General features: G+C 37.8%; 1 protein-coding gene across 12 annotated transcripts in view; it reads left to right on the top strand.

Moving 5' to 3' along the window:
* LOC128242890 (short transient receptor potential channel 7-like) overlaps positions 1-23,002 on the top strand; it is a 279,075-nt gene that overhangs the window by 218,762 nt on the left and 37,311 nt on the right. For all 12 annotated transcript variants that reach the window (XM_052960296.1, XM_052960295.1, XM_052960299.1 and 9 more), the window contains exons 2-4: positions 10,054-10,151; positions 18,424-18,582; positions 21,570-22,061. In XM_052960296.1, coding sequence (XP_052816256.1) covers positions 10,054-10,151; positions 18,424-18,582; positions 21,570-22,061 — 749 coding nt within the window. The remainder of the gene's footprint in view (positions 1-10,053; positions 10,152-18,423; positions 18,583-21,569; positions 22,062-23,002) is intronic.

Genomic DNA, 23,002 nt, shown 5'->3' on the forward strand with positions numbered 1-23,002 from the left:
TAAATTGTAAAAGTGAATACACAATTGAACACGAAGTTTCAGTGACGTAACCATACCTAGGAAACATGTGACACCCTGACGTCATGTTTCCCACTTAGGCCACACCTTATTGATGACATTGTTATCGGAGCTTTTCTAGAAATAAAATGATGCAAGCGAGAAAAAGGTTCATACATGTTCGAGTATAACTGCTAATTTCATAAGAATAGTAATATATCATGAACCCCTTCAAAGTTCTAAACTTATCGAGAAGGTAAATTTCAATTAATTCAACATTATTACCCCTTTCAACATATAGTTTATTTGCGGAGTCCATGCGTGTCTCCATGATAGCTTCAGAAACTATCTGCATCTCGATTGTTCACACATGTACTAGACTAGATAAACTGTCATTTGATGGCAAAATCATGGCATACTAGTGAAATACACGATAATTATGAATGGTATTACCTGACAATGAACCGATTGTTCGAAAATTTGTTAAATTAACAACGTTGTTCATAGCGTCTGTTTTATCTGTAAGAGGTGAACTTTTATGTGATATACTTAAATTTAATTAAAACACGTACATATGAAACACTTGGCTTGAATGGTATAAGAAACACTTCGCAAGTGTAACCATTAAACTTCCAGGACAGTGACGTTAACAATGTTGTTAAATTAGCAAAGTTCTGAACCATCGACCCATTGTAAAGATACCTATTTTTTATATTTCTGGCAAACGTCCTTACACTTTATTCCCATTTCCAGTCAGAAACCTTGTTTACAATCCGTCTGAAATTGATTTGCAAATTATCCATTTGATGCCAATTTTACTTGTAGAAGCCTACCATCATCAAGATAAATAATAAAATAGATTTGTTGAATTTCAAAGGAACGTTGCCCCATCTAATAGTTTTAGCCAATTCTTAAAAGATACAAAACACTAAGTGCTTGTGTTTAACGTGTACCCGCATTTACATTTGTATTGAAGTTGTTTTCTTGGTGTTTGCGCATGGATATTTGATAAGTGGTCCTATTTCATGGTGTAATATTCGTCTCATGCGCTTGTTGGCCGGCGATGCAGTCACTTCTTACACTTGGCCTACTGCCTATTGAGTTAAGTTGTAGTGCTGATCATTGTTGACTTGTTATTAATTCATGCGTTAGGCTTTTTTTTTCTTTTAACTTGATTAAGGCACATTCAATGGTAGACATGATCGCTGGACAGTTGATTGGCTTAGAATAGCGCTTAAGCTTTCTGTAGTATATTTATATGAAAGCGCACATTGCTTTACACAGTGATTACTTTTATCACGGTTGTTTAGAGCTATAATAAATAAATATTAATAATACTTTTGATAAAACTCCATAATATTTAAACGTTCAATTAAACGATTTTTAATAAAATAAATTAATACTACAGAAATATAATATTCGTATACGTCTGCTGATGCGTCATAGCAACAGAAGAACCAATTAATGCCTTTCAGCATTTCAATTGTAGTCCAAGACACAGACATACTTAAATAACATAAGAATAATAGACATAAGGTTGTGACTCTGTACCTTTATAATTCATGTTTAATGTTTCCTGTTCTGTATTTAATAAATAGTAGAAAAACAGTTCATCATGGCGGTCGGTGTAAAGAATGAGCTTTTCAAAAAGAAAAATGGTTAGTCCAGTTTCAATTCAAGGTATACTTATGTAATCTATGTATGGATTGAAATGGTAACAATCGACTTTTTTGAGACTACAAGACTTCTGACATCATCGTAATACTGATGAAAATACAGCTCTGAAAGATGAATGTGTAATTAAATTCGGATATAATGTAGAATCCGGACAATTGTCAAATATTACTTAGGGTATATCGTATTAGTACAATATTGATTTTAAAACTTTACATTCATCTATAATACCTCGCTGAAATACATGTCTAGATCCCCAGTTTCCTGTAATGTGATTGTAATCACCTCATAAAACAGATGGCAAAATTAACTTTATGTTCTAATAGAGAAAATAAACACATATGTTATATTGTCTCACAAAATTTGTACGCATTTTTACGTAAAGCACAATGCAACCCCTTGAGGAATACAACCAGACGACACTATTGCGAGTTACTTAATACGTGCATCTCAGACCCCATTATCGTATCATATGTCTGTACCTGTTAAACATTGAATTAACATTTAGTTATGTATTATTATTCTAGGATATTTTGTATAAGGCATAGTTTAAGAAGTTAGGATTCCAAAACATTATCGTTTCCAGAGAGGCGAATTTCTTTTTGCTGGTGATTCGTTGTTATTTTGTTCCTTGTGCTTTACAACGTCAAGACAGGCCATATTGATTTTTAAATGTTGTCGTAAAATTTACAGAGATTGATCGCCTGGGAAACAGACACCTCGTATTTAAATCATAATGTGTTTTAGAATCTTCGGATTTGAAGTGACTCGCTCATGTTTTTGGACCAATGCATCTGAACTCACTTATTTTATCATTATCTTACTATGTGATATCGGAATTGCAGAAAGAATATAGTTATAGAATAAAAAAAGTATTTTGGTTTAGTCGGGTTCGAACCCACGCCGGTAAAGCCAAGAAAAAAAATAGAATTTAGATGGCTAATCCACACGGCCACCGGGAGTTTAACGAATGTGCTGGATATGTTGACCTTTTAAGGTTACATTGATAACCTCACGTTCATTCATTCATTTATTCATACATTTTTGTTTTAATACTCGTTATTTTTTGCCACACTTTATTTCGTAATTAAAAAGGGCATTTTACAAACCATGAGCGAGTCACTTTAATGAACACGATACTCCTTTTACGCCGCAGGCCCGATTTCAAAATAATTTTACAGAAATGTTCCTTGGGTAACACTCTACTCCCTACCAAGTTCAAGACATAAAACAACGTATAAAACATGGCTGCCAATAAATTAACAAACGTATGTTGTCGGATGCATTTCTTTAAAAACAAATACTCAATTGCAGAAGAATCTGCTAGTTTTAAGCCGTAATGAACAAATAGTTTTAACCAAAATATCAGTATTGATCGTATTTTGTCTTGCGCTTATGCTGAATGAACGCAGTAGGGCAAGCGAGCAAATGACTAAGAAGCATTAGCGGAAACCTGTGTGAGTACATGGAAATGGTGTGAGTATATGGAAACGGTGTGAGTACATAGAACGGTGTGAGTACATGGAAACGATGTGAGTACATAGAAACGGTGTGAGTACATGGAAACGGTGTGAGTACATGGAAATGATGTGAGTACATAGAAACGGTGTTAGTACATGGAAACGGTGTGAGTACATAGAAACGGTGTGAGTACATGGAAACGGTGTGAGTACATGGAAACGGTGTGAGTACATGGAAATGGTGTGAGTATATGGAAACGGTGTGAGTACATAGAACGGTGTGAGTACATGGAAACGATGTGAGTACATGAAAATGGTGTGAGTACATAGAAACGGTGTTAGTACATGGAAACGGTGTGAGTACATAGAAACGGTGTGAGTACATGGAAACGGTGTGAGTACATAGAAACGGTGTGAGTACATGGAAACGGTGTGAGTATATGAAAATGGTGTGAGTACATAGAAACGGTGTGAGTACATGGAAACGGTGTGAGTACATAGAAACGGTGTGAGTACATAGAAATGGTGTGAGTATATGGAAACGGTGTGAGTACATAGAAACGGTGTGAGTACATGGAAACGGTGTGAGTACATAGAAACGGTGTGAGTACATGGAAACGGTGTGGGTACATAGAAACGGTGTGAGTACATGGAAATGGTGTGAGTATATGGAAACGGTGTGAGTACATAGAAACGGTGTGAGTACATGGAAACGGTGTGAGTACCTAGAAACGGTGTGAGTACACGACATTTTGCTGCGAATACGTGTGTTAACGGAAAACCGATGTGAATAGTTGAAGAAGCGGTCTCGTCTCACACTGATTTTCTCGGTATAATGTTGACCCTTTGCAACCGCAGTTATTGTTTATAGATGCTATATTGAATTATAAAAAAAAGTAATGTGCACGTGCTGTCCTGCTTGTTCTACTGATAGTGTGTTTATGAGTGTGTCATTTTCGAAACAACACGAAAACATAAAGCTTGTTTGAATAGCATTTCACATACAGGGATGGGTTCTAATTTGACTTTAAAGGAGCACAAATTCTTTTGAGCTAAATTTTGGTTAAACTGAAGCATTCTTGTATGATTCATCCCTATCAGTTCTGTAATATTTCTAAAATATTTGTTTGGAAATCAACGTTAGGCAATGTGGCTTGGGCAGCGAAATTGTATCCTGCTGCCGTACTCACGTTACTAAGAAATCAGCCAGGCTAAAATTGGCATGCTATGTAAAATTGAAATAGAGATAATGTTCGACTGCTTTTCGAAATAGCAATGATGTTCTGTAGAATAGGCTTTATGAAGAAGCTAAGAGGAGGCAAATGAAATGGCAAGGCTATTTCACATGTAATTTCTCAAACTGTCTCATTTGAAATACGCGAGGCTTGGTTGTCAAAGATCACATTGAAAATTTGCTTTCATAAACATCTTACATATGTCCGCCTTCAAAACCATTTTGACGGTTGTTGGTCGTTATCAATATTCCTCATCGTTTGCTGTCTGCATTTACTGTTATTCTGTGTTTAACTTTATCATGTCTTCAAGTTTATTGCCCTGTTAGTTCTTAACATAACAAAGCAATTGTTATTATTACATCTGAGTGACCCGAAGCCATCGATTCCTAAACAGGGGAGTATATGATGGCAAGTCAATTTCAGTTCAGGACGCACGTCATCGTGATTTTGGATGCATTTGTCTTCAAAGCAGAGGTATAGACTTGATTAAACAAAACACTCCCGGGGATTACCCTGCCGAATACATAACAAATCCAATCAAACGGCGTAACATCTCCTAGACAAATTTGAAAGAAAATATAAGACTGCTCTATTATTTCCCTTTGTTTGATTTGTCTTTTTCCATCAAGCCTGTCCGCACTATACAGGTCTTTAACGGTTAGAATCAATTTTTAACCAATGAGATGGCGGTATTTTTCAAAATATTGTTTTAATGTAAATTTCGCTTTGTTGTGAACTGAATCACACAAAATGCTTTGATTAAAGACGGCAACGTTCCTCCGCTAGTCAAGGTTGATAAGACAACATCTACTTTGGCCTGCTAACTTATGAAATTATCATTACACAATGAAGATGGTATTCTTATTCTTTAAGACTCGTATTTAGTTATGGGCGTAGTCTTTACTGTTTTAACCAGTGTTAAACATAGTTTCATGACGATAATGTTCAACGTCATTATGGCTGTCGTGCATGAATGTTAAACTGCGAGATTTAATCCAAAACATATTTAAAAGAAAACAAAACGTTAAAAACAAGACATGTTAAATGTTACAACATACCTTCATGTATTTTAAGTTTCCTACGCATTCATATTTTTGTGGCGAGGCGAAATATGTTCGTTTGAAAAGGGCGTGCCTTATCAGTAAGCAAATATGATTTAAACAAGTATATCAATTATCATTTATTTAAAGGTCTTAAAAAAATAAAGATGTATTCTTTGCTCTCTAAAATGTTCTTTAATTGGTATTCGAGCGAGAACATATCTATTCATTCGTTATTCATTAGTGTATTGTCTAGTTGGGTTTCTGTCACTTTTGCGACACAAAACCACGCTCAATGTGCTTAACCAAATACTTTGTTACAGACGTATTAATAACATAGATCAATCACGCTGAACTTCGTTTACCTGGTATTGGTAGTTTCGTTCCCATGGAAACATGTAAAATCTCAGGTATTTGAATTTCCTTCCATAAGAGGTATGTGCTTGTGATCATATGGGGAGCAACTATGCGACCATGCAGAGGAACAAAGTTGTCGACACATCTCGGATACGCTCCCGCAGGGGGACGATATCAAGATGTAAGTACGGAAATCTGATATTTGTAGTTTGAACTGAAAGAGTTGATTGGTGTTTTATCTTGTAAAAAGGGAGAAAATTGACAAAACTTTTTTATGTTTACCATTATTTGATGAGTAAATATCGCAATACATAAAAAGGAAGTTCGTTACAGACTGGAGCGGTATACTTGACTGGTTTTAGAGAATTAAATGGAATAACAGAACAATGGTAGATTTGATTGATTGCGCTCTTTTAATATATTATTTAATCAAACTAAACGTTTATGTCATTTATGCATGTAGTATAATTTTCGTATTTTCGTTTTAGGGTAAAGTTGAGTATAGTTTTTTCAGACGCATTTCATTCTTTGATACTTATCCGAGAGATATATTCGACCTTTAATTGATTCAGACCACTGTGAGAGCGAAAACTAGAGCATTGCCTTAAACAAAATGTGTTTAATTGAATCAAATTCTTGTATGCGAAACATTTGGAAGGATTCTGAAATTAGTGACGCTAAGGATTGTGTCATTTTCGGAAACAGTGGACGTGTTGGTTGACTTGTACCGTCCAACTTAGTGACAATTTAACAATTTTATGCCAATTATTTCTTGACGTTAAATCTTTATAAGGCTTTATATATAAATCCGTCTGGCAACAATTTGAACTGACTTTGTAGTTCGCCTTTCTTACCCTACTTATTAATTGGTCACAACTGAACTGCGGGAGATTGGCTGTGCAACTATGTAGGTATACATGCACGGAGAACAATGTGTGAGCATTATGCTAATCATCTCAAAGACAAGTAGTTCCTAGCTCTAGTACATGAGTTTTGGGACGCCCAATCTTGGACTAAATCATACCACCATATATGATGGTCGTGAACGTTTCAGATGACATGAGTATGCTTAATGACAAGAGAACAACAAGACGTGGTAGGCATTAAATATTTGTCTGCTGCAACAGATTCTAAGCAGTACGTTAAATCACAAAGGTTAACAATAAGATGAATGCATTAAATCTGGTCCGTACAAAGGTTCCAACATTGCTTTCTGAACATAGATTTCCAAAGTTAGAACTTTTGTTTGTAAGATATATAAACAGTTGTTCAAAGGTTTTACATATTCCCCAAAACTTTGCTTGTAGCTTATTTTTTTCACACCATGTAATCAGTCCTACGCACAGGGTACGGAAGGGAGAAAAATCAGCTCTCTATATTGTTCCCCCTGAGCCTAGGGTTATATTAAAAACCGTTAAACCACCGTTGTGTGTTAATATTGTAATGTCTCTGTTTAAATCTACCGATTCACCTGATTAATTCGAAATTATTTTTCGTCCAATGGGATAGCAGTTGTTGTTGTATTTTACAAATAAGCCTTACACATGCTTGAGTAAATCAGAAGTCAGCAGAAATAGAAATAATTGTAAGGCGGATTTGAAGAATACTGCTTTTCCATTTGAAAACATATAATTTCGACCTCTAAAATGGAAAAGGGTCGACAGGCTTGATGTTTTACAATTGTTGGAATGTTTTTGGTGTTGCACGCTTATCACTCTATCTGGTACGCTTATCACACTGTCTGGTACGCAAGTCACAACGTCTGCTATGCAATCACACTGTCAGGCACGCTCGTCTCTCTGTCTGGTACGCTCGTCTCACTGTCTGGTACGCTAGTCGCAATGTCTGGTACGCAAGTTACAATGTCTGATACGCAAGTCATAATGTCTGGTGCGCTAGTCACAATGTCTGGTACGCAAGTCACAATGTCTGGTATGCAATCACACTGTCATGCACGCTCGTCTCACTGTCTGGTACGCTAGTCGCAATGTCTGGTACGCTAAGCACACTACCTGGTACGCGTGTCGCACTGCATGGTACGCTAGTCGCACTGCATGGTACGCTAGTCGCACTGAATGGTACTCTATTCACCGTTGCTACGCTTATTACATTGTCTGGTTCGGGTATCAATTTAATATTGAAAATAGTTACAGACAATGTCTGCGGATAAGATGCACACACTTGGCTTGATATGACAATTATCTCATTGTATTTATGAGGGTGTTGGGTGTTTATGTTCGCTAAATACACTGTCTGGCTCGGGTAACAAGATTACTAGTTTCTCAAATCTAATGTAAATGGACTGGTATACATTCGGACTACTCGATAACGTCAATTACATGGACAAGATGCACACACAATTTAACATTTCAACTTGCATCTGCGTTATCTTTATTCTTTGGTACGATAGCCACAAAAATTGTGACTTATCAAATGTCAAGTTAATGTTTCTCAAGCTGAAACAAATGAACCCTTGTCATAGCTATGAGATTTTGATGGAATGAGTATTTGCGTGTTGTCAGACATCTTCGACACTCAGAACTCCGAACTATAATTCCAGGGGAATCCTTACAAGGTAGAGAAAGACAGAATGCCAGAGGAAATTATTTTCTGCATACATGGTCATTGCTAAGATTATCCTATCCATAGTATTTTGATTTTAGAGACGAAATAATTTCAGCATTTCTTCTTATTTTTTAATTGTTTTTTTTTCATAGAAAAAAACTCTAATAATATAAGATATAGCGGTTATCAATACATCCAACATTAAAAGTGATTAGGCATTTTCCTGTTGCTGTGTATTTATTTGATCGAGTTGGCGTTGGTATGTTAATAACCGATTGACAACAAAGCAGCATCGGCAGGTCTTTTTAGCCTTTTAATAGAAGCAGAAATTAGGCTACTTATCCATCGCTAAGTCAATACAAGAGACGTTTATTCTTATTATATTCTACATCAATAGCAAAAACAATCCAATACAGAGGCCCACATCAATTATAATACAATATGACGTTAACGTTTTACCATACTATGAATTACCGGATTAATGTTGTTTATATAATGCCTCAAAGTGATACTAAAGAGTTTTACACAATCGTTATAATATGTTTATACAGTGGGAAAGTCACTTACTAGCAATGCGACTTTCGAACAGCATTAAAGTGTTTGTGTAAAAGAATATAAATGAATTTACTTACAAATACACTAGCTAGAACAATATACACATACTATAACACATAACAAGAAAGATTATTCAGCATTTCTCTTCCATAATGAAAATTTCTACTTTATACATTTTCAAAAAATATTCATCACAAAGTTTGTTGCATATTTGACATTGCTTTTCAGTGAATGGTGTTCTGTTTCGATTTCTTGTTCCTGTTTGACTGTTGCTTAAATTTCAATTAGGGAATTTCATGTTTTGTCAAATATGCAAAATCTTAATTTAAAAGATAAACAAAGAGCACTTAAAGATAGCAAATTATTTCTTTCCACTTCGGTTTTGATGGACCTTTTCCCCGAATCCATGATGCGAACGGTTAAAGGTCCCCCCAATAGGATTGGCTAGGCCTCTTCCCCCACTAGGATTGGCTAGGCCTCTTCCCCCGCTAGAATTGGCTAGGCCTCTTCCCCCACTAGGAAAGGCTAGGCCTCTTCCCCCACTAGGATTGGCTATGCCTCTTCCCCCACTAGGATTGGCTAGGCCTCTCCCCCCACTAGGATTGGCTAGACCTCTTCCCCCACTAGGATTGGCTAGGCCTCTTCCCCCACTAGGATTGGCTAGGCCTCTTCCCCCACTAGGATTGGCTAGGCCTCTTCCCCACTAGGATTGGCTAGGCCTCTTCCCCCACTAGGATTGGCTAGGCCTCTTCGAAATCCAGGAGCATATTGTATTAAACTTGAATAAGTCGTCTACAGGTTTTTTTTTCGTCAAGTTTGCTCATTTAAATGATTTGATTGGTTAATATCAGTTGTTGGATAAATATTGACCAATCAATAACTATTTTGGTTAACTTTAACTAAACCGAAGACTTTACCAGTTTAATACAACTGGCTGCGGATGGGTACAGGCTATGCTTCATTGTAATCATGCCTGTTGCTAAATAGCCTTGAATCGTGTATTCACTAACGTGTATTAATACACTTTCAGAAAGAAAAAAAAAGTTCATAAAAAACGGGCATGTAGAGTGACGGACGTAATATGTAAATGATTTTTCGTCACGTGGGTTAACTCATTCCAGGAGATTGCCCAATAAATGTCATTCTATATAAATATGTTTCTGCTTTCAGCGCGGCAGGCCGATGCTGTTGACGGAAATGGCTACATGCAGGCGAGGGCCAAGCGCTCACGACTTCCGTTCGAAAACTCCGGAGGATCACACAGAAAGGCATGTACACTTTACTTTCGTTCACGTTTCTGCTCGACACGATTCTGCGAGGTTCAGCACCATAGAACCCGATTTTCATGCTCATTCTACATGCATGCGAATACAGTCGAACCCCGATGGCTCGAACTTCGAGGAACCGACGTAAATAACTCGAGCGTCTGAAAATTCGAGCCAAGCGGGAATGATTACGTTCAGTTTAAAAGCATCGGTCCTTAACATTCAATTCGAGCCAACCAGGAATTCGAGCAAAGCGAGTTCCAGCCAACGGGGTTCGACTGTAAAAAAACTTAAATGAATCCTTAGACCATATTCACTAACTTGCATTGTAGTCCTTGTGTGCGATTGATTGATAGTTGTTTGAAGAGACAACATCGTTCTAGTGTCTTAAGTATCCGGCCAGCCTTTGTAAGTTTAAAGAAACTGAACTTGTCACTATATGTTTATAGCTATGTTACAAATCCTGTCCTTGCGTAAGTTTGTAGTTGAGCTACCTGGCTAATCCCTATAAATTTGTAGTATTGCTACCTGGCTAATCCCTATAAACTTGTAGTATAGCTACCTGGCTAATCCTTATAAGTTTGTAGTATAGCTACATGGCTAATACTTATACGTTTGTAGTATAGCTACATGGCTAATCCTTATACGTTTGTAGTATAGCTACATGGCTAATCCTTATAAACTTGTAGTATAGCTACCTGGCTAATCCTTATACGTTTGTAGTATAGCTACATGGCTAATCCTTATAAACTTGTAGTATAGCTACCTGGCTAATCCTTATAAGTTTGTAGTATAGCTATCGGGCTGGTCCTTGAAAGTTTGTTGTATAGCTACCGGGCTGGTTCTTGTAAGTTTGTAGTATAGCTATCGGGCTGGTCCTTGAAAGTTTGTTGTATAGCTACCGGGCTGGTTCTTGTAAGTTTGTTGTATAGCTACCGGGCTAGTCCTTGAAAGTTTGTTGTATAGCTACCGGGCTGGTTCTTGTAAGTTTGTTGTATAGCTACCGGGCTAGTCCTTGTAAAATTGCAGTATAGCTATTGGGCTGGTCCCTGTAAGTTTGTAGTTTAGCTACCGGGCTTGTCCTTGTTAGTTTGTAGTTTAGCTACCGGGCTGGTCCTTGTTAGTTTGTAGTATAGCTTCCGGGCTGGTCCCTATAAGTTTGTTGTATAACTATCGGGCTGGTCCTTGTGAGTTTGTAGTTTAGCTACCGGGCTGGTCATTTTAAGTTTGTACTTCCGGGCTGGTCCTTATAGGTTTGTAGTATAGCAACCGGGCTGGTCCTTGTAAGCTTGTAGTATAGCTACCGGGCTGGTCCTTGTAAGTTTGTAGTTTAGCTACCGGGCTAGTCCTAATATGTTTGTGGTTGAGCTATTGGGCTGGTCCTTGTAAATTTGTAGTTTAGCTACCGGGCTGGTCCCTGTAAGTTTGTAGTTTAGCTACCGGTCTGGTTCTTGTAAGTTTGTAGTTTAGCTACCGGTCTGGTTCTTGTAAGTTTGTAGTTTAGTTACCGGTCTGGTTCTTGTAAGTTTGTAGTTTAGCTACCGGTCTGGTTCTTGTAAGTTTGTTGTTTAGCTACCGGTCTGGTTCTTGTAAGTTTGTTGTTTAGCTACCGGGCTAGTCCTTATAAGTTTGTAGTTTAGCTACCGGGCTGGTCCCTGTAAGTTTGTAGTTTAGCTACCGGGCTGGTCCCTGTAAGTTTGTAGTTTAGCTACCGGGCTGGTCCTTGTAAGTTTGTAGTTTAGCTACCGGGCTGGTCCTTGTAAGTTTGTAGTTTAGCTACCGGGCTGGTCCTTGTAAGTTTGTAGTTTAGCTACCGGGCTGGTTCTTGTAAGTTTGTAGTTAAGCTACCGGTTTGGTTCTTGTAAAGTTGTAGTATAGCTACCGGGCTGGTCCTTGTAAGTTTGTAGTTTAGCTACCGGGCTGGTTCTTGTAAGTTTGTAGTTAAGCTACCGGTTTGGTTCTTGTAAGTTTGTAGTTTAGTTACCGGTCTGGTTCTTGTAAGTTTGTTGTTTAGCTACCGGGCTGGTCCTTGTAAGTTTGTAGTTTAGCTACCGGGCTGGTCCCTGTAAGTTTGTAGTTTAGCTACCGGGCTGGTCCTTGTAAGTTTGTAGTTTAGCTACCGGGCTGGTCCTTGTAAGTTTGTAGTTTAGCTACCGGGCTGGTTCTTGTAAGTTTGTAGTTAAGCTACCGGGCTGGTTCTTGTAAGTTTGTTGTTTAGCTACCGGGCTGGTCCTTGTAAGTTTGTAGTTTAGCTACCAGGCTGGTCCTTGTAAGTTTGTAGTTTAGCTACCGGGCTGGTCCTTGTAAGTTTGTAGTTTAGCTACCGGGCTGGTTCTTGTAAGTTTGTAGTTTAGCTACCGGGCTGGTCCTTGTAAGTTTGTAGTTTAGCTACCGGGCTGGTTCTTGTAAGTTTGTAGTTTAGCTACCGGGCTGGTTCTTGTAAGTTTGTAGTTTAGCTACCGGGCTGGTCCTTGTAAGTTTGTAGTTTAGCTACCGGGCTGGTCCTTGTAAGTTTGTAGTTTAGCTACCGGGCTGGTCCTTGTAAGTTTGTAGTTTAGCTACCGGGCTGGTTCTTGTAAGTTTGTAGTTTAGCTACCGGGCTGGTTCTTGTAAGTTTGTAGTTTAGCTACCGGGCTGGTCCTTGTAAGTTTGTAGTTTAGCTACCGGGCTGGTCCTTGTAAGTTTGTTGTTTAGCTACCGGTCTGGTTCTTGTAAGTTTGTTGTTTAGCTACCGGGCTAGTCCTTATAAGTTTGTAGTTTAGCTACCGGGCTGGTCCCTGTAAGTTTGTAGTTTAGCTACCGGGCTGGTCCCTGTAAGTTTGTAGTTTAGCTACCGGGCTGGTCCTTGTAAGTTTGTAGTTTAGCTACCGGGCTGGTCCTTGTAAGTTTGTAGTTTAGCTACCGGGCTGGTCCTTGTAAGTTTGTAGTTTAGCTACCGGGCTGGTTCTTGTAAGTTTGTAGTTAAGCTACCGGTTTGGTTCTTGTAAAGTTGTAGTATAGCTACCGGGCTGGTCCTTGTAAGTTTGTAGTTTAGCTACCGGGCTGGTTCTTGTAAGTTTGTAGTTAAGCTACCGGTTTGGTTCTTGTAAGTTTGTAGTTTAGTTACCGGTCTGGTTCTTGTAAGTTTGTTGTTTAGCTACCGGGCTGGTCCTTGTAAGTTTGTAGTTTAGCTACCGGGCTGGTCCCTGTAAGTTTGTAGTTTAGCTACCGGGCTGGTCCTTGTAAGTTTGTAGTTTAGCTACCGGGCTGGTCCTTGAAAGTTTGTAGTTTAGCTACCGGGCTGGTTCTTGTAAGTTTGTAGTTAAGCTACCGGGCTGGTTCTTGTAAGTTTGTAGTATAGCTACCGGTCTGGTTCTTGTAAGTTTGTAGTTTAGCTACCGGGCTGGTCCTTGTAAGTTTGTAGTTTAGCTACCGGTTTGGTTCTTGTAAGTTTGTAGTTTAGCTACCGGGCTGGTCCTTGTAAGTTTGTTGTTTAGCTACCGGGCTGGTCCTTGTAAGTTTGTAGTTTAGCTACCGGTTTGGTTCTTGTAAGTTTGTAGTTTAGCTACCGGGCTGGTCCTTGTAAGTTTGTAGTTTAGCTACCGGGCTGGTCCTTGTAAGTTTGTAGTTTAGCTACCGGGCTGGTCCTTGTAAGTTTGTAGTATAGCTACCGGGCTGGTTCTTGTAAGTTTGTAGTTTAGCTACCGGGCTGGTTCTTGTAAGTTTGTAGTTAAGCTACCGGGCTGGTTCTTGTAAGTTTGTTGTTTAGCTACCGGGCTGGTCCTTGTAAGTTTGTAGTTTAGCTACCGGTTTGGTTCTTGTAAGTTTGTAGTTTAGCTACCGGGCTGGTCCTTGTAAGTTTGTAGTTTAGCTACCGGTCTGGTCCTTGTAAGTTTGTAGTTTAGCTACCGGGCTGGTCCTTGTAAGTTTGTAGTTTAGCTACCGGGCTGGTCCTTGTAAGTTTGTAGTTTAGCTACCGGGCTGGTTCTTGTAAGTTTGTAGTTAAGCTACCGGTTTGGTTCTTGTAAAGTTGTAGTATAGCTACCGGGCTGGTCCTTGTAAGTTTGTAGTTTAGCTACCGGGCTGGTTCTTGTAAGTTTGTAGTTAAGCTACCGGTTTGGTTCTTGTAAGTTTGTAGTATAGCTACCGGGCTGGTCCTTGTAAGTTTGTAGTTAAGCTTCCGGGCTAGTCCTAATATGTTTGTGGTTGAGCTATCGGGCTGGTCCTTGTAAGTTTGTAGTTTAGCTACCGGGCTGGTCCCTGTAAGTTTGTAGTTTAGCTACCGGTCTGGTTCTTGTATGTTTGTAGTTTAGTTACCGGTCTGGTTCTTGTAAGTTTGTTGTTTAGCTACCGGTCTGGTTCTTGTAAGTTTGTAGTTTAGTTACCGGTCTGGTTCTTGTAAGTTTGTAGTTTAGTTACCGGTCTGGTTCTTGTAAGTTTGTAGTTTAGTTACCGGTCTGGTTCTTGTAAGTTTGTAGTTTAGTTACCGGTCTGGTTCTTGTAAGTTTGTAGTTTAGCTACCGGGCTGGTCCTTGTAAGTTTGTTGTTTAGCTACCGGGCTAGTCCCTGTAAGTTTGTAGTTTAGCTACCGGGCTGGTCCCTGTAAGTTTGTAGTTTAGTTACCGGGCTGGTTCTTGTAAGTTTGTAGTTTAGTTACCGGTCTGGTTCTTGTAAGTTTGTTGTTTAGCTACCGGTCTGGTTCTTGTAAGTTTATAGTTTAGCTACCGGGCTGGTCCTTGTAAGTTTGTTGTTTAGCTACCGGGCTGGTCCCTGTAAGTTTGTAGTTTAGCTACCGGGCTGGTCCCTGTAAGTTTGTAGTTTAGTTACCGGGCTGGTTCTTGTAAGTTTGTAGTTTAGTTACCGGTCTGGTTCTTGTAAGTTTGTTGTTTAGCTACCGGTCTGGTTCTTGTAAGTTTGTTGTTTAGCTACCGGTCTGGTTCTTGTAAGTTTGTAGTTTAGCTACCGGGCTGGTCCCTGTAAGTTTGTAGTATAGCTAATGGGGTTGTCCTTGTTAATTACAATCACAGTTCCATAGAACAACATAAACACATCGAGTGGAATCAATTTATAGTATCCGTAATAACTATAGTAGTCATTGCTCAACTCGAAAGCTTTGGATACAAACAAACATAATTTCTATTTACATTATCATTTTGAGGGGTGAATAATTTTATCAATTAAATCATATTAGGTCTTGCATAATAATTTGTATCCATGTAATAGAATTACTGTCGTCGAATTGCGGTATTTCTTTTAATTAACGCTGTATAAAATTACAACATAGTTTGAATCTTTAGTTTGTATCTTTGTTTATATATCATCGTTGCATATACCATAAAACGCATACAATGTAAAATAACATTTAGGAACAGTGCAATGCCATTCCATTCGGAATTATAAGAGATGGTCCATGACATTTTACAGCAATATCTTACATATCTGCACAATATTCATGTACGTTCTAAAAGATAACATATTTGCTAATTCTATCATTATTAATCTAATATCGAAAAGTTAAAAGTAATATTAAATAGTTTCTTTAAAAAACGAACAAAGAATGAGCTAAAATAATATAACTTATTAGCAAAAAAGTTTGAAAGCATGGCAACAATAAAAGACATAATTAAGATGCTACTAAAAGCGTAACTTTACTTACAAAGTAATATGAAAGGGGTATACTAGTAAAGTAAACTAGTTTTTTAATACATTATTAGATATAAATAAATATATAAAAAATATAGTAATGCTTATGATCTCATCAAATTTTAAGAGATTAAATCCACGATGAAAGAGATAATCAGCTGCTAGTAAATACAAAACCATTTTCTTATACAGCTTGCCTTAAATCGAGCAACCTTCCTTTAGCTTGTAACAGTGATAGCTTGTCATTAGAAATTCAAATGAGTCTTCTTTCGCTTTTTAATATTTGAAAATATCGCAGTAAATACTTTATTTGGCTGAAAAACGTTCATAACCAATTCATATTTGGGCGATTTGAGTCTTTAATTTACGAATTTCAGTTCAAGGAAATAAATGTCAGTTGTTGCTTTGTTGTTGTTTTTTGTAATAAAAAATAAAATGCTACTCCATTAAAACAACTTTTGAAAAGACAAACATTTGTCAACAAGGAGAATATGAGAGAATTCCTCGGATTGCTGCTTATTCAAAGTAAACATGTCTCGTTAGAAACAAATTACACGTCATAAATATGCAGTCTTAATATCTTGAACATAAAGCTTATTTATTGCTCAACTGACGGGTGATTACAGTAAAAAGAATCAAGGGGCATTCTCTATACACTCTGTCGTCTTATTGTCGCAGTAGGAAATCGACGGAAAGTAGTTGTCATGGCAATTGATTAATTTCTTGGAAAAGAAAATATAATACGGTCTCTACTGTTGATTTAATTAATTTGTGTGTCTCCTGACTGTTCGTTTTGTCTGTCACTGACACTGGCTCATTTACTAGCAGAACTAATGCAGAAAGGCAGAATGGTATGTAGTGGTATGGTCAGTTAGTACTGCGTTCCTGCGAACCTGGCACATTTACTAGCAGAACTACTGCAGGAAGGCAGAATAGTAGTGGTATGGTCAATTAGTACTGCGTTCCTGAGAACCTGGCACATTTACTAGCAGAACTACTGCAGAAAGGCAGAATGGTAGTGGTATGGTAAATTAGTACTGCGTTCTTGCGAACCTGGCACATTTACTAGCAGAACTACTGCAGAAAGGCAGAATGGTAGTGGTATGGTCAATAAGTACTGCGTTACTGAGAACCTGGCACATTTACCAGCAGAACTACTGCATGAAGGCAGAATGGTAGTGGTATGGTCAATAAGTACTGCGTTACTGAGAACCTGGCACATTTACCAGCAGAACTACTTCAGGAAGGCAGAATGCAGTCGTATGGTCACTCTAGTGTAATGGGCTTAGTGGCGAAGTTGTAAGAACAGAGCTCATTTACAAGCAGAAAGAATAATGGTCAACAAAGTGTATGTGTAAATGCAAATGTAGATATTTAAGCGGGTCTTTCTTAATTATTCTTATTAATCAGAGGGTCTTTTCATGATAAATCTAACGCATAGAATCATCACTCTGGTGTACGAGAAAGTTCTCAATTTGTCTATGCGATACCTTGAAAATTGCTGGACATGGAAACAGCAGACTCTGTAGATATGTTTTACTAGACCACTGCGGGTCTCTGACTATTAAAATAAAGAATGTTAAACATTCGACAATAGAAAATGAAAACTACTTAATAGGAATAACAAAGCATGTAAATGGTCTTAAGGCTAAAGTTTGGAAAGACATTATCGAGTCGGGATTATAAAGGTATGTTGCTATTGAACCGGTGTCCCTGATATATAAATACTGAAAATACATATACTGTACGATTACTAGATTTAAAAGCTTGATGAAACTAATCTACTTATCAACTCCGGTAATAAAACGAAGGCGGGGCTGTTTAAGCGGCATGGACTGACCTTAGTTTCATTTAAAATGTTGAAGTAAAAGTTATCTTTGATTTAAGTCTTCATTTTAAGCAAAATGTAACCTTCCGACATAGCATATATGACGTAATTTATCAGGTGATATACACATACTGTTATTCTAGAACTCTAGATATAAGTCGAACTGCATCCTTGTGATAGTTATGTATACAAGTTATTGGGTGCAGATGTCATTAACATGACCACCAATATCTGGCCAATTGCTCTTAGAATGTGGTACAAATGTGGAAGGCTTGCATTGACCTAAAGGGTATTTGGTATCAAGGAAATATCTGGATATCATTTGGGTCATAGGCCCTGCTGATACCGCCATTGAAAGGTCTATACAAAAGTCAAGTCCCACATATTTCTGTCTGTCTTTACTTACTTGATCAACATATTTAAAGTTGTCAATCTCTCAAAATAAAAGTACTGCTTGTTACCGATAAAACGGAACCGAACGTGATTTAAATCAGCATATAAGTACATAAAGAATTCAGCTTAAATAAGTCAGTGTATATTTAGGCATTATATATTCCTTATGCGTAGACTATCAAAATACTGCATTTATCCGACAAGGGTATAAACTTAATAAGTTTCTATAACGTCACCATCACTCTTCCCTTTGATAAACCAGGATTACAGGGTTTGGGTGATGGTCACACAACCGGACAGGTGAGTTTCCTACGGGTACTACGATTTCTCCGCCACATCACAAGACCATATCCTCGCACATCATCGTGCAAACAAGCGTGATGTACATACCTTTGTAATAAATTGTTTAATAACCGCTGAAAGCTTTTGCAGCTGTCGGAGCTGGAAGAGGACTTTATCTACGCGGCAGAGTTCGGAGACATCCCGACAGTACAAAGGATCCTCGAGGAGAACCCGGCCCTCAATGTGGACTTCAACGACATCCTGGGCCGCACGCCCCTCCGCCTCGCCGTTGGCAATGAACACCTCGAGGTGAAGACATTTAAATTTAAAAATAGTTGTTATTATTTTTTTCACAAAATAATTGCCTTGAAACGACTCTTGGACGGTTGCGTATAGGTAAGAATTTGTGATTTATGCGAATAAAATATCTATAAGTGATTTATGAGAGATTAACCAGCAGACAATATTAACATGAAACATAACGTAAAAATACACGTGCCAGTACGAATACACGTACACGTACACTACACGAATGTATGGCCGTACGAATACAGACAGACAGACAGACAGACAGACAGAAAATTTATTCAAGTCTCACTTTTATACATTCATGGGATAAATACAGATAAAACATGCAATAATAATGTATAAAACCACTCCTCATGGAGTTATGAGAGACTATTTGCTCAATAAAAAACAATAAAATATATCAACTTTAAAACATGCAATATAACTTAGAATATTCAGTAATAAAGATAAGGTGAGAATAATCATTATTGTACAAAACATGCAATAAAACATACAAACACTAAATTACTTGTTATACAGATACTGACGTCGGAGTTTTAGGATATCATGACAGGTTTTGGCACTGTGTTTAACGATAGTTTCATTTGAAAGAAGGAATGAAAGTTTTTCGTTATCCGATAATGAATTGAAATTATCATTAATATCAATAATTTTTAACAACAGTAAATGTCGTAGATTATTATATAAAGGACAATGTAATAAAACTTGACATTCATCTTCTACTATGTTATGACAGTTAAAACAGGTTCTTTGTTCAACATTGAGTGATTCATAGCGGCCTGTTTCGAGTTTTAATGGCGCCACTCCACATCTAAATTTAGCTAACGCACTTCTGTTAAGGCGGGTAATAGATGGGCTCTGAACATAGTATAGCCGCAGTTTGTTGCCTCCATTTATCTGTCGTATGCTTATATTTACATTTATAACATTACGCCATTGATGGTGAATTTGGTCAAGCATAGTTGTATGACACGTATCTATTAATCTAAAGTGTTCAGATCTACGAATTTTAACGTTTATATCCAAGTTATAGTCAGCTATATCTTTCACTTTATTCATTACAGTACGAGTCCAACACTTCTTATAACCAGATATTGCTTTAAATACTAAGTTATTCAGTCGATTACTTTCCATATTAGCTAATCGGACCCAATGGGAAATGACATCTTTCCATTGTTTAACAAGAGGTTGGGTCCATCCAATGTCACCATTCACAGTGGCGTTTGGTGTATATTTTCCTAATCCAAGGAAGAAGCGACTGGCTCTGTGCTGGACGGCATTAATGCAGGCGTATTCCCATGTTCCCCATATCGCAGCACCGTAGCTGATGGTTGGCCAGACTACTGTGTCGTAAAGTTTCGTAAAAACATTAAATGGCATGCCTCCCATGGCTTTAAATTTTGATATAATAAGTCCAAGGGCTCGTGTAGCTGACTGGGCAACGTATTAATACACGTACACGTACACTACACGTATATATGGCCGTACGAATACACGTACACGTACACTACACGTATATATGGCCGTACGAATACACGTACACGTACACTACACGTATATATGGCCGTACGAATTCACGTACACGTACTTTTCACGTATATATGGCCGTACAAATACACGTACACTACACGTATATATGGCCGTACGAATACACGTACACGTACACTACACGTATATATGGCCGTACGAATACACGTACACGTACACTACACGTATATATGGCCGTACAAATACACGTACACGTACATTACATGTATATATGGCCGTACGAATACACGTACACGTACACTACACGTATATATGGCCGTACGAATACACGTACACGTACACTACACGTATATATGGCCGTACGAATTCACGTACACGTACTTTTCACGTATATATGGCCGTACAAATACACGTACACGTACACTAAACGTATATATGGCTGACGAATACACGTACACCTACACTACACGTATATATGGCCGTACAAATACATGTACACGTACACTAAACGTATATATGGCCGTACGAATACACGTACACGTACACTACACGTATATATGGCCGTACGAATACACGTACACGTACACTACACGTATATATGGCCGTACGAATACACGTACACGTACTTTTCACGTATATATGGCCGTACAAATACACGTACACTAAACGTATATATGGCCGTACGAATACACGTACACCTACACTACACGTGTGTATATACAAGTACATATACACGTACAAATACACTACACGTATATATGGCCGTACAAATGCACGTACACCTACACTACACGTGTGTATATACAAGTACATATACACGTACAAATACACGTGCACGTACACTACACTTGAATATGTACACGTACATATTCACGTACAAATACACATTCAAATACACTTGCAATAACACGTACACATATGAGCACTGAATATTTTACTAAGATAACAGGAATGTTTTATCATCTTCAAGTAATTTAAGTCATACAATTCTTTCAAACATCATTTTAATACAAAAAGATACAATATTACTGCAGTAAATGTGTCGTGTTTTAACGATTACGTTTTAGTCCATGTAGCGTTAACACATTGCCACATTTTCTCGAAATATCTTCATTCCCTTATATGTTATGGTATAGTTTGTGTGATATTTACACTTATAAGATATTTAGATTTTAAACAGAAATTATGAGGATCGCGGTAAACTAATATTCATTAAGTTGAATCGATATTAAGTTCGTTATTTAGCTTAATATAATAAGGCACTTAAGCTTGTTACGTTTAAGACCTTTCAAGAAATTGGGACCAGAAGTTAACAGAACATGGTGATATGTTAATTGGTCTGATAATTAAAGAACATACTTTGAATTCAGATTAAACAATAATTCAGCAAAATGTGCATGTCATTTGTTTTCCTATCGCTTTATTTAACGCGAAAGATTGTTTGTGCACATGTAATTTTGTGATATGTTGTACAGTCTTAATTGCACGAATTGTTTCAGGTTGTCGAGCTATTACTGGACAGAAGCAACTTGGCCAACATTTACGAAGCCCTCTTACAAGCAATTAGTTCCGGCCACGAACAGATAGCGGAATCCATATTAAAACATCCAAAGTACCAGGGTATGAAGAAAGAGCATAAACATTTTGGCGAGACCGATCACTTCTTCAACAACGCCAAGGAAGACTCTCCATTCTCGGCGGATATCACTCCATTAATATTAGCAGCAGAAAGAAACCAGTTTGAAATTGTTCAGTTATTGTTGTTACGAGGGGAGACCATTAAGAAGCCTCACCATTATTATTGTAACTGTCAAGAGTGCAGCAATAAGTTGGAGTTTGACCAGCTGAGATTGGCTAAAACCCGTCTCAATGCGTACCGGGGGCTCTGTAGCGGCGCGTACATTTCACTGTCCAGTAAAGATCCTATTCTCACAGCGTTTGAACTTGCTAGAGAGCTCAGGGATGTTGCAAGGGTCGAAAAATACTACAAGGTAAGTTTCGCTCCATTGGTGAGCTTACATGGCATGCTTTAAAATTAACGCGGGTGCTTTTAATTGGCATATAATAAGATTTTTTTTATTTAATTTCCATTCACAAATATACCTTAAATTAACTGGTATTTTGCAAACTCTACGGAAGTAGAGTTTGTTTTTTTTTGGGGGGGGGGGGGGGTTCTGGAACATTTACAGTTTTGGTAAAATATCGGTCGTATCTATTGTACATTCTCACAAGCTTTTCGTGATAAATGCTTTTATCTGGTATTTGCATATTAGATATTCTGACAATAGCCTTATTTGACCGCAGTTAGGCCTTAGACCAATACATTAAGTAAACAGCATATTATATGTAATTGTCTTTGAGATGTATCCAGTAAAGTGGGTCACATCGCTACGAGAGAATGATCTTGTATTTAACAGAAAACTCTTCTTATCTATCGGATTATACGACATAGACCGGGACCACTTACATGATGACGTCAGCTCCTTTATAATCCATTATCAAGGCAATTATTTTGCGTAATGGATTGTACAAAACCGGAGGTATAAAAAATACATGTTAAAGGGATAAGTGTACATCTTTTCAATGCATGAATTAGCATGTCTTTTGGCTATGTTCGCATACCCTACAGTGTGTATGGCAGGTGGAAATGTTATACAAGACCAGGCAGCTGTGCCAAAGTATGATATTAAGGTACCCGATTTTCAAATAAGATTTACGTTTTATCAAAGGTTAACGCAAGTTGACAACCTCATTGTCATTCCCCTTAGCACGAACACTCTGTAAACGATTCTTACAAAACTTCAGACACATCATATTTTCAAATTGGTGCAAATGCAATAACGTTATCATCTTTACCAAATACAGACTGCAACGGGAAACCTGGAAGACAGATGTGTCTCAGAAACCAGAATGTTGACATGACTACTGTATA

This window comes from Mya arenaria, chromosome 8 (genome assembly GCF_026914265.1).
Source record: "Mya arenaria isolate MELC-2E11 chromosome 8, ASM2691426v1".
NCBI lineage: Eukaryota > Metazoa > Mollusca > Bivalvia > Myida > Myidae > Mya > Mya arenaria.